Raw genomic sequence first — 12,831 nt, forward strand, 5'->3', positions numbered from 1 at the left:
GAATCCACGGATACTGAAACAGCGGATTTAGAGGGAGAAGTGTATTGCCTTAGATTACTCCTGAGCCCATTACTTTTTAACTTTATTCTATGCCCTCTCATTCCAAAGCTTCTTTTCAAATGAAAGAGACTCACCTCATAAGCATATATGCCATATAGGTATTTAAATATTTCTGTCTTATCTCCCCTTTCCTCTAAAGTATACACATTGAGATCTTTAAGTCTGTCCCTATACACCATATGACGAAGACCACTGACCATTTTAGTAGCCTTCCTCTGGACCGACTCCATTCTGTTTATATCTTTTTGAAGTTGCAGTCTCCAGAATTGTATACAATATTCTAAATGAGGTCTCATCAGAGTCTTATACAGGGGCATCAATACCTCCTTTTCCCTACTGGCTATATCTCTCCCTATGCACCCTAGCATCCATCTAGCTTTCACCATCACCTTTTCAACCTGTTTGGCCACCTTAAGATCATTATATACTATTACTCCCAAGCCCCGCTCCTCTTTCGTGCACAGATATTCACCCCTAAACTGTATCATTCCCTTGGGTTTTTGTAGCCCAAATGGATGACTTTACATTTCTTAGCATTAAATTTTAGCTGCCAAATTTCAGACTATTCTTCAAGCTTCGCTAGGTCCTTCCTCATGCTTTTCAAACCATCAGGTATCATCCGCAAAGAGGCAAATCTTATTTGACAGCCCTTCAGCAATATCCCTTATTAAAATGTTAACAGGTCCAAGAACGGAACCTTGAGGTATCCCCCTGGTAACATCCCTTTCCTCAGAGAGATCTCCATTGACCACTACCTTCTGTTATCTTCCGCTCAACCAGTTCCTGACCCAGTCTGTCACTTTGGGGCCCATCCCGAGTGCACCCAGTTTATTTTTTAAACACCAGTGTAGAACACTGTCAAACCGCTTTGCTAAAATCTAGATATACCGCATCTAGTGCATTCCTTCTATCTATTCTCTGGTCACCCAGTCAAATAATTTGATCAGATTTGTCTGACAAGACCTACCTCTAGTGAATCTATGTTGGCTCCGGACCTGTAAACCACCGGATTCCAGAAACTTCACCATTTTCTGTTTTAAAAGCGTTTCCATTAATTTGCTTACCATAGAAGTCAGACCAACTGGCCTGTAGTTCCCTATTTCTTCTTTACTTTCACTCTTGTGGAGAGGGACCATATTTGCCCTTCTCCAGTCCTCTAGTACCACTCCCAATTCTAGAGAAGCATTGAAAAGGTCAGTCAGCAGAGCCGCCAGAACTTCCCTAAGTTCCTTCAGTACCCTTGGATGTAGACCGTCCAGCTCCATTGCTTTGTCCACCTTCAGTTTAGCTAGCTCCTCACGAACACAATCTTCTGAAAATCGATCAGGGTCTACCAAACCTCTGTCCCTATTCTGCGGTCCTCTTCTGGCACTTTACAGAACAGAAATATTTGTTAAGCTATTCAGCCTTATCTTTAACACTTTCTGCATATTTCTCCCCTTCACCTTTGAGTCTAACAGTGCCACTTTTGCACTTCTTCCTATCACTATCTTCCTATCCTATCCTAAAAAAGTCTTGTTCTCCTGTTTTACCATGTCGGCTATTAAAAATGGTCATTAAGACCGTGTGGGTTGCTGTATACCGATTATTTTGATCGATTCTAATACAACGATCAAAGTTCAAATGGCTTCCCATGTAATCCCATCTCACCTGAACAACTGAGAGGCAGAAGAAGCCCCGAAGCAGCCTCCTGCCACTCAGCTGTTCGGGATAGGAAGACACTTTATTTCCCTTTTTTTTTTTAATCTTTATTTCTTTATTACTTTTAAATTTTTTCCAAGAAACCTCTTAGACAGAATATTGAAAATAAGACAGATAAAATAAAATAGTTTAAACAAAACAAGATATCAATTAGGCAATACAATTCTTAATCAATAATGTTAATCCCATAATAATGGATCCATGAATTCAAGTGAGTGCTAACTTAAAACATATTATTAACAAGAAAGGCAAAACATCTGACTGCGGTAATAGAAGTCTTCTAACTACTTTGCAATGTTGCTGCTGTTCATTTACCCCTTCCAGGCATTTCGTAGAGAGGAACCCTGTTAATTGAGAAGGGTCAAAGAATACATATGTATTGGATCTATATTTAACCATACATTTACAGGGATATTGTAATAAAAAAACACCTCCCATCATTTTGTCGTCTACGTTTTTGGGTATCTTTAGTCATGTCCGGGAACATCTGTATCTTTAGTCCCAAAAATTCTTTATGTCTATTTTTGAAGAACATCTTTAGTAGCCAATCTCTATCAGGCAATAACGCCACTGTTAATAATAACGTAGCAGGTTTTACTATATTCTTCAATGATGTTTCCAGGATTGCAGTAACATCCATTTGTAAATCCTGTTTTAAGAGAGGAGAAGATCTTCTTGTTCTTTCGCTGGTAAATAAGGAGGAAGCATATCTTCCGAAATATTCAAATTTTCCATATGATATTTTTTCAACATTTATTTTGCGGAAAACATTGAGGTTTTAGGAAAATTTAATAATCTAAGATTACTGGAACGGAAATTATTTTCCAAATTTTCAATTTTCCTTCTCAAGTTGGTATTCTCCCTAATAAGGGTAGTCTGAATTTGCTTCACTCCTAAGAAATCTTTTTCAATATTTTCCATCTTATTTTTCATTATAACAGTCTCTTGTTTAAAGTTTTTAAGTTCTTCTTTTTGTTCCAATACTCTTTTTTCTAATTCCTTTATTTGTGGAGACAATGACTGCCCCAAACTAATGACTAATTCCCATAAGGAATCCAAGGTAACATTGCTGGGTTTGGGAAAGGAAAAAGTACCTGGATGTATTGCCTGAATTGTCTCAGTCTCCAGATTCATCACTACTCCGCTTTGTCCTTCTGACTGCTACACAGCTGTTCCTGCCGCAGACTTGATGACTCCTAGTGGCTGGCTCATCGAAGCCTCCTGAGAGAACATGTCTACCTCTTCGGATAGACTGTCTTCTCTTGGTGAGCTAGCTCCCTGCGGTTGTGGAAGCGGGGTCCTTACGTCGGGGCTCAGAGTCACGTCTAGCCCAGGGAGGTTCACCATGGCTTCACTCACTGCCGGGACCTCCAGCGGGCGATTCCCCGGCGTTACTTTCTCCTGCTGCAGGCGCCTCAGTAAATCGCCTATTGTAACCAGAGGAGAGGTTTCTGAGCGCCACAAGGCTCCACCAACAGTTTTGCCTCTCCTCGTCGGCATTACGGCAAAGTAAAGTAGGACTTTAAGAGGACTTTACTGAGAGCGTCTCCCTGCAGTCAGATCATCGTGGCCATCTTGGATCGACACTTTTTTTTATTTAATGCCACATATGATGTGCATGTGTTACACAAGCACAGTACCTGCCCCCATTAAAAATAAGTCATGTTGGCCGCCCCCCCAAAAAGGGGGGCGGCCTGTTGTAGTCTTGTGAGACCAAGGGAACTCACAGCATGGCTCTGCACGGGGCAGGAGTGTAGGAAGATTGCTCCTGCCCCATGTCACTGCTAGACCACTAGGTAAGGTCTGTGCTCCTGGGGCAGCTGCTCGCCTCCTCTGCCTCTGCTCCGATGGCCCCCCTCCGCCTCCCTCCTTGCCCTGATCCAAGTCCTGGGGCCGTTTTTTTTTTATGCGGGCTGCCAACGAGCGTCTCTCCGGGGGAGGACCTGGGGGAATAAACCCATGAATAATCGAAACCGTGGACAACGAAACTACGAATAGGGAGGGGAAAGTGTACTATTTAACAGAAATCACTGCTCTGGCTTGTACCATCATATCCAGGACAACTCTCGCTGTCTAATTAAAAGGCACCTACTACTCTTTCCCCTCCCCAATGACCCCCAAATACCAATTCCTCTTGCTTCTACTTATTTTCCCCATCCTAAACCACTTAACCCCCCCACCACGTCAATCACTTTTCAGCTTCACTGCCTCACCCTCCCTCTTATACTCCACCCTTTTCTCAGCCCTACAGCTGCTGCTACTACTACTACACCTGTATGTATCTCGACCATGGCATAGCCCCATGCCTCTCCCACACTCATTTGTATTCTCCTACTTTTTTCTCTTGCTCTCTGCTGGGGACATCAATCTTAATCCAGGTCCCCCCATTCAGCCCTCTGCCTACTCATGGGGATCCATACCATAATGTAACTAATCTTATTTTTGTTCCTGTCATTCCCCCTTCCTCCTTGCTCTTCTCATGCGCCCGCTCTATCTCCAACAAACTCATCTTCCTCAATGACCTCTTTATCACTAGAAATCTTCACCTGCTAGCACTAACTGAGACTTGGATCTGCCCCGAAGACTCTGCTTCAGTTACCGCCCTATATCATGGAGGATACCTTTTCTCACACATGCCTTGCCTAGATGGTCTTGAAGGTGGTGTTGGACTCTTACTCTCACCATCTTTTAAATATCAACTCCTTCAACTGCCTCAATCTCACTGTTCTCCTTCTTTTGAAGTCCATTCCATCCGTCTATTCACTCCTCTACCTCTCAGAGTGGCAGTCATTTACCGACCCGCTAATAAGTCTTTTTCCTCCTAGCTCACTGACTTTGACTCTGGCTTTCCTTTTTTTCTTGAACCTTCACCTCCCTACCTTATCCTCGGTGACTTCAATATTCATGCCAATGACCCCTCTGACTCCTATACATCCAGGTTTCTCGCTCTAACGTCCTCATAAAATATCCAGCTGTGCTCCACACCCCTATGCACCAGAAAGGCCACTGCCTTGGCCTCGTCCTCTCCTCCAACTGCTCTATCACCAAATTCTGCACCTCAATTCTTCCCCTCTCTGACCATCATCTGCTAACCTTCCCAACTCATCACTCTTCCCCCCAACCCAGCCAATCATTTAGGAACTTTCAGGCTATTGACCCTGACATGCTCTTCACCACTGTCTCATCCCTCCTTTCATCTACTATATCACACAAGTCTGTCGACAAAGCTATCTCTCCTATAACTCCATTCTGTCTTCTGCTATTGATACCCTCACCCTTACCATTTCACATCCTGTAAGATATGCCAAACCCCAGCCCTGGCTGACCTCCAACATCTGTGAGCTGCCAAAAGTCTTTGGCTTAAATCCTGCCGACTTCATACACTTCAAATTCATGTTGTTGTCCTTTCAATCTACCCTCTCGCTTGACAAACAAGAATACTACAACCATTTAACTAACTCATTGCCAACCCTCACCATCTCTTTGCCACACTGAACTCTCTATTCAAAGTACCCCACCTCCTATCCCCTCCTCACTTTCCCCCAGACGATGATAGGGTTCTTCCATGACAAGATTCACAATTCTCAACCAAGTCACCTCTCCCACCACCCCTTCCAGCTGTCCGCTCTGCCAACTTCCCTTCAACAACCCCTGCCACCTTTTCTTCCTTTTCTAAAGTCACGGAAGAGGAAGCTTCTTACCACCACCTGTTACTCTGATCCGATTCCCACCTGCCTACTTGGAGCTATCAATCCCACTGTCATCCTACCCATCTGTCACATCCTCAACCTATCACTCTCTATTGCAACAGTTCCTGATGTCTTCAAACTATCTACGGCATGTTATCCTCCATGCTTGTCCCATGTTTACTGGAATTCCGATGTTAATATATACTTGCAAGCACCAATAACCTGGTGTTCAAAATTTTAAAAAGACAAAGGGAAAAATATATAATTCCAATTTTTCAGTCCCACAATCCTAACATCTTTCTCTTGATTCAAACCATTGGGTTGCTTTGTCACATTTCAGATGATCTCTTTTCCCTTTTGCATTATCCTGAAAAGAGAAGTAATCCTCATAAGGTCCAACATGGAGAACGAGTCTCTTAATCACAATGTTTTCCTATAATCACTTTTGTTCTCTAAAGTGTTAAAAGAAGGGGAATTTTCAGATAGCCTACATGGTTGCAAAATATTTGGGTACTTTTACTATGCACATTGGGACCCATTTTCAAAGCACTTAGGTACACAAAGTACCATAGAAACCTATGGTACTGTGTGTCTACATGCTTTGAAAATGAGCCTCATTGCTGCTAATTATTACCCAGGTCATTTCTCTTTGAAAGTTATCTGCTCTAAAGTGCGCACACTAGACAAGCCTATATCTATTGCTCCTGTTATTTCTTCACAAGGGTAGAGGAAAATCCTGTATGTTTGTAGTTCTCCTCCCCTGACCTAAACACACTGTTTTAATCTGCTAAAACTATTTGTAATATGGAAGCACACAAGCTTTTAGCTGAGAAAGAATCATTTTCAGACACTCGAGGCTACCTGGATAAATAGTTTTGAAAATCATGCTCCATGCTCCTTGTTATCCTGCACACAACATAATTCATTCTCTGTGATTGTCACTCTGCATTAATCTGTGTGGTGTCCCCTCATTTCAGGTTTCGGCCATTGCTTCTTGGGATTCCACTGTTCATGAATCAGTGCATTTGAACAGAGTGACACCACAGAATGAAAGAATCTATTTAATAGTAAAGACTACTGTACAACTTAGTCACCCTGCTTCTATAGAGCTAGTGTTACGTAAAAGAATTGCAGTCAATGTTTACAACAAACAGGTAAGCCATGTTATATCTGCATTCTTATGTGCTGAACAGTTTTGAGAGACCTGTTGAATTTATGATATAGTTAGCAGTGAGTCCTCATGTTGATTCAGGACAATAGGGTCAAAGCCAGAGGGATTCTAGGGTAGACAGGAAGAGGCTGGACTAGTACAGGGACAGTTCAAGACATGAACCAGATAAGGCACTGGCTTAGGATGCCAAGACTCAAGGGTGCTGAAAGCCTTTCTCACCTGCTCCCGTCCAGTGGCCAAAAACTGCTGCTCCAGCTAGCAGCAGCATGTCCCACACCTCCAGTATATTTTTCTCTGTCCTCGGATCTGCCCACCCTCTCCTCTCCCAGTCTATTTTTAAAAGCAGTTTTTCTCTCCTAAGCACTGACAGTATTTCACCTAATGCTACCCACACTAGCCTCGGCATCTTTCCTCAGCTGTGCCCTCCCCTCCCCCCCATATCCTGTTCCTGCAAGAGTGCAGCAGAAGTAAGACACTGGGGCTGGTATGGTTATTGTTATGTGAAGTGCTGTCAGTGCTTGACAGGCGAAAACCACCTTTAAGGGTAGACGGGAGAAGGTGGTGTGAGAGAGAATGGGGTATTCACTCATTTTTTGGGGGAGAGAGAAGTTTCAAACTAACAGTTCGCTCAAGGTGCCATAATCTGTTGAGAGCTAGTCCTGGACCAGCATGATTACAGAGTGGAGGTGATGATGTCTAAGAAGACAGAAAGAAAGTGGAGGGCTGTAATAAAAATATCAAATAACCACAAGTTAAAAAAAGGGAGGATTTACAAGAAAGAAGATTAGCAAAGATAAGAACCTAATCTTTTGTTAGTGACTTGAAAGTTACCTGAGGATGTGCAAGGCTGAAGGTGTGCATGGCTTCTACTATTTGGGTTTTTGCTAGATCCTAGAAACTTGGATTGGCCACCATGGGGACAGGCAACTAAGCTAGATAGACCATGCTCTGACCCAGTAAAGCTATTCTTATATTCTTAAGGTTTGCCCAACTCTTACCCTGGCCCTCTTTTGAACAGACATTGCTGGAAATCTAATGCTCCAGTAGCACAGAGTCCTCAGATTTCTTAAATTAGGAAATTGTTTAAGCAGTTAATATCCTTACAAAAAGGAGGAAGACTTAAGTTGCCCCCAAATAAGGAAGAAATGGGGTAGGGAGAGATGAGAAATTTTTCCATACATTGATTGTATTCTTATAAGTTGCTAAGGCAGGGGTACCTTCTAAGTCAGGGATCTCAAAGTCCCTCCTTGAGGGCCGCAATCCAGTCGGGTTTTCAGGATTTCCCCAATGAATATGCATTGAAAGTAGTTCATGCACATAGATCTCATGTATATTCATTGGGGAAATCCTGAAAACCCGACTGGATGGCGGCCCTCAAGGAGGGACTTTGAGATTCCTGTTCTAAGTGAACAAATGCCTTCCTTTACTGAATCAACAGAGAAGCATTTTCTTTGATATTTTGACACCTCCATTTCAGTTTTATGTCAGAAATCCATGTGAACAGAATGAAAATCTTTTCTTGTGAGGTGTTTCCAAGGCTGTTCCTGAACTTGAGAAGGTCAGTGGACCACCATAGAAGAAAAGAAAATTGATTGGCACCATAACATGTAAGGTCACAGAAGGAGTCCTTATAAAAGAAGACATCCCTGTGCTACCTAAAGTAGTATTTAGCTAGGGTCAATGGTAGACATGCAGGGGCCCAGAGCAGAAACTGGGAAAGAGGCTGCAGGCTTGGGGCTCCCCTGTGGCATGGGGGCCCAGGGCAGTTGCTTTGGTGGCTAGTGTATAATGCTGGCTAAGTATTTGGCACCTTGGAGAACTGTAGAGAGTGAACAAGTCAACTGTAATGACACTGAATGCATTTATGAATATCTTTGAAAAGGTGGTAAATGAGTCCTAATAACTTGTCCATTTAATACTGAAAGGGAAAAATACTGTATTTCAGGAGCTTTCTGATGGAATACTACTCTTGGTTACTAGGTGGTGAGAAACTGACCAGATGGTGCCGCTTTTATTTAAAACATTTCTATCCTGTTGTATCAAAAATTCACAGTAGCTTTCAAATAGACATACATAATTTTAATAAGCTGCTTATACATTTTTTTATATCAAAACGGTAAAGAAAAACAAATTTGTTGTTGTTCTATTGGTTTGAATACATGCTTTTTGTTTTGATGTACAGAGTTTTACACAGAGTCTGAAGAGGAGAATTTCTTTAAAAAATATACTTTATTCCTGTGGTGTGATGTATGAAATAGTATCCAACCTACCAAAGGTGAGCATTGCTATGTTTGTTTTAAGCTCCTGGAAGCTTAGCCTTAGAAAATCATTGTGTCTGTTTTCCAGGTCTGTGTAGTTCTCTTTGTCCACCTGTATTGCAGATTTTGGTATTATCTGCAAAGAGGCAAACCTTACCACATAGCCATTCCACAGTATCACTTACAAAAATGTTAAAAAGAACTGGATCAAGAATCTTTCCTTGTGGCACACCACTGTTAATGTCTCTTTCTTCATTTATTACTACCCTCTTGTCACCTTCCACTCAGCCACTTCCTAACTCAGTCAGTCACTGTAGGGCTTATACTAAGGGTACTCTATAATTTACCCATGTCAAAGGTTTTGCTAAAATCTAAGGGCTCTTTTTACAAAGCCACGGTAGAGGTTTCTACCTTGGGCCAGTGAAGTAAAAATTTCAACATTCGACGTCACACCATAGAATAGCTGCCTAGCCTGTGAGCTCAGTCGGTGCTGCAGAGAAAATATACTTGTGTGGCTTCCTTAGTGAACTTTCCTGCTGTTTTTTGGTGTAGCCGCTATTGGCGCAGAATGGTGACGCAGAAGAAACTTGTTAAGTTTCATTATTCAGCTGATAGTGCAGATAAAATGTATGCAGACTCAGGTGGCCCACTTTCAGAGAAAAAATAGATGGCGTCTATTACGTCTGATACGGAGGAGGAAGAGGATTTACTTACTCACCCACTTTGATAGGATGCTATCCCTAAAAGACGATATACTCCTAGTTTCAGGAGTTAAAAGGGAAGATCGTAAGAGTTCACTCAGATGTCAAGATGGCTCTGGCAGCTATAAGAGTGGAGATGAGCGATCTAGGCGGGCACATGGCAGCCTTGGAGGAAACTGAGAAATAAGTGGAAACTCAGTTAAGTGTCCAAGAATGATCTTAGATCAACAAATATGTGTGGAACACTCAATGTTATATATAATGTAATTAAAACAGAGGAAAAAGGACCTCAAAAAACCCCTAGATTATAGTCAATAAAGTTATAACCAATTGGGGTTAACTTTTCATCACCGGTCCAAAACCCCTGAGTGATTATTTAAAATACTTTTTTTATCTTTTTTTATAATGCAATATATAATATATAATAGTGTTTAAATATTGTGATTCAAAATTTCTCTAATCACTGAAGAGCAAGTTAAAGCCGGCAGCTTTATATTGAGGGTTTCTGTGATATAAGATAAACCAAGCACTTATCTTGATGGCCCAACGGAGGCCCAACGTTTCGCTTAACAGGCTTCTTCAGGGGTAACGATAAGACTTAACATAGTGCCGGTACAGACTTTGCTCAAAAGTTCTTAGCCAGCACCTTTACTGTCCAAGCTTCCAATGCATTCATCAGGCTTCTCATCCAGCCAAGCCCAACACCATTCACCATACCAGCTCTTCCAAGCAATCCTTAGCCATTTTCTTAGCTTTCCCCAGGGTTCTCCTTAACCTATGGCTTCTAAGCCTTCTCTGTTTAGGGAAGTCTCTTTGTGGAAGTTCTCACCTTCCCACAGGTGACCCTCTCCTAGGGCGTCTCACGGGGACATCCCAGACTGGGCATATGAAGCTCTTCCTGCCTGGGTTCCACCCCAAGACTCAGCAGGGTAGCCTGTTCATGCAGTCCATCCTTCCAGCCTTGGAGGAACACATATCAAACCGTGCTCATGCTGTGAAAGGCACCTGGGGCTTAATAGATCGCACTAGCCAGGCTCTTAAAGAACTTCAAAACCAGGTTGAGGACTTAGAAAACAGATCACGCCGTTATAACTTGCGATTTAAAGGCATCCCTGAACTGGAGGAGTTTAAGGACAGTAGAGCAGTAGTGCAAGATTTGTGCTCTCACTTTTTACGGGAAGCCAGAGGATTACATTACATTAGAGATTTCTATTCCGCCATTACGGTTCAAGGCGGATTACAAAAGAAATAAAAAACGGAGGGTTACAATGGAAGAACATTTGTCCTTTCTGGAGAGGTAAAGAGTAGGTTATGTAGTTTCTGTGTGGCGGGAAGAGGGAGGGGGGAAGGACTTTAAGTTTGAAGTTAGGGCTGTTTCAGGAATTTCTTAAAGAATGTAGTTTTTATTTCTTTTCTGAAGTTATGGCTGTTTCAGGAATTTCTTGAAGAGTATAGTTTTTATTTCTTTTCTGAACGTCTTGTAGTCTGGTGTTGTTATCAGTAGATTGGAGATTTGTTTATCTAGTTTAGCTGCTTGAGTGGCCAGGAGGCCATCGTATAGTTTTTTCCGTTTTACTTCTTTGATCGACGGGTGTGTGAATGGGGTATGTGTTTTTCTATGTCTGATTGAGGTGGTTTGGATGAGGCGGTTGTTCAGGTAGGTTAGGCTGCCTCCGTTTAAGGCTTTAAATGACATACAGTAGAATTTAAATAGTATTCTTTCTTGGATTGGTAGCCAATGTGAGTTGTGCTTGAAGTGATTGATATCCAGCGAGCACACCATAGCTTGGGACCACTGAAGGGCTCTGGGACACGAGATGATATAGCATACTTTGGAGATTTTACTCTTAAAGAATGCATTTTGTTGGCGGCCAGATGACACCAGGATTTTTGTTGGAAAAATATCAAGGTTGGCATCTACCAGGACCTTACTTGGAGAACTCTGCAAAAATGGAGGACTTTTAAGGAGGTGACATAGGTCCTTCAGACCGAGGGTCATAGACATAGATGGTTGTTCCCATTTGGAGTCTGGATAACAGTGAATGTAAAGTCTAAAAAAGTGCATGAGGTTCCTGATCCATGGAAAGCCCTGCGGGAGTTAGGGTGTAAGAATTTGCCAGACAAGCTCTGCACTGGAACCAAGAGCTGACAGTACTTGGCAGACAGTGGTATGGCAGGGCAAGAGATCACAGAAGTCTGCTGATTGACTGTTTTGGTGATGGTTTTGAATATTTTGGACATTGGAAAGAACCTGGACAATGGGAACAGCTGTTTGCTTTTATTTTCTTTCATTAGTACAGTGTGAGTTTTTGAGGTGAGTGGGTGGGGGTGGGGGTGAAGATGGTGGTGGGCTTTAATGCATGGTGTTGCTTGGGATGTTATGGGCAAAGGGAAGAAAGCGAATGCAAGATGCCTTCTGGGGATGATTTCACTTCCTTGGATAAGTGGCTAGGAGGTCAGCAGTGACAGTGGGGGATGGTGGAGGGAGGAGAATGGGGGAATACTGGGTCACTCAGATACAGGGGGGGGTAGGGGATAGTAGAGTTGATTCCCCTTTATTAATGGATTCTTGGAATGTTAATGAATTGAATAATCCTGCTAAGCGGAGTGTGGTGTTTAAGGAATTGCGGCGGATGTCTTCTGTAGGAGACCCATTTAAGATCTAGAGATGCTCATTTGTTACATTCCCCATCTTTTGAACATATTTGGACACATCAAGCAGGAGGTAAACACAAGACAGAAGGGGTAGTGATTTTGGTTAAGAAAGGGATTGGGTTTGTGATTGAGCAAATTTATTGGGATGTAGAGGGACGCTACTTAGCAATTCATGGTCAACTTCAGGGGAGGGAGCTTACTGCCGTCAATATCTACAGCCCCAGTGCTAACCAGTCCATATTTTATAGGTCTTTATAGGGGGATCTTTTGCAATTCTCCTAAGGAAATTTATTTTGGGGAGAAGAGTTAAATGTATTGCCAGATCATAGGTTGGATCATTCGAAAGAAAATAGTTCTCAATCTAATCAACATAGTAAAGCTTTGATTGGATTAATGAGATTGCTAGGGTTAGTTGATTGTTGGAGATTGCTACATGGGATCCAGAAAATGTGAAAGAGAAGTTGAAATCTCAGTGAGGTCAGAGCACATTGTGATGAAATTGAGCCTTTATGAAGTTACCTTTCCATCTGTATTCAGAAGCATTATCAAATGTATGAACTGAAGAAGGAAGCTAGCTGTCATGAATTGTTCACACA

General features: G+C 42.3%; 1 protein-coding gene across 1 annotated transcript in view; it reads left to right on the forward strand.

The window, feature by feature from the left end:
- Positions 1-12,831, forward strand: part of KIF13A (kinesin family member 13A) — a 483,305-nt gene that overhangs the window by 411,941 nt on the left and 58,533 nt on the right. Inside the window, 2 exon segments of the mRNA XM_033934590.1 lie at positions 6,428-6,604; positions 8,804-8,896. Of these exon segments, the coding sequence (XP_033790481.1) occupies positions 6,428-6,604; positions 8,804-8,896 (270 nt within the window).

The sequence above is a fragment of the Geotrypetes seraphini genome, chromosome 2 (genome assembly GCF_902459505.1).
Source record: "Geotrypetes seraphini chromosome 2, aGeoSer1.1, whole genome shotgun sequence".
Classification (NCBI taxonomy): domain Eukaryota; kingdom Metazoa; phylum Chordata; class Amphibia; order Gymnophiona; family Dermophiidae; genus Geotrypetes; species Geotrypetes seraphini.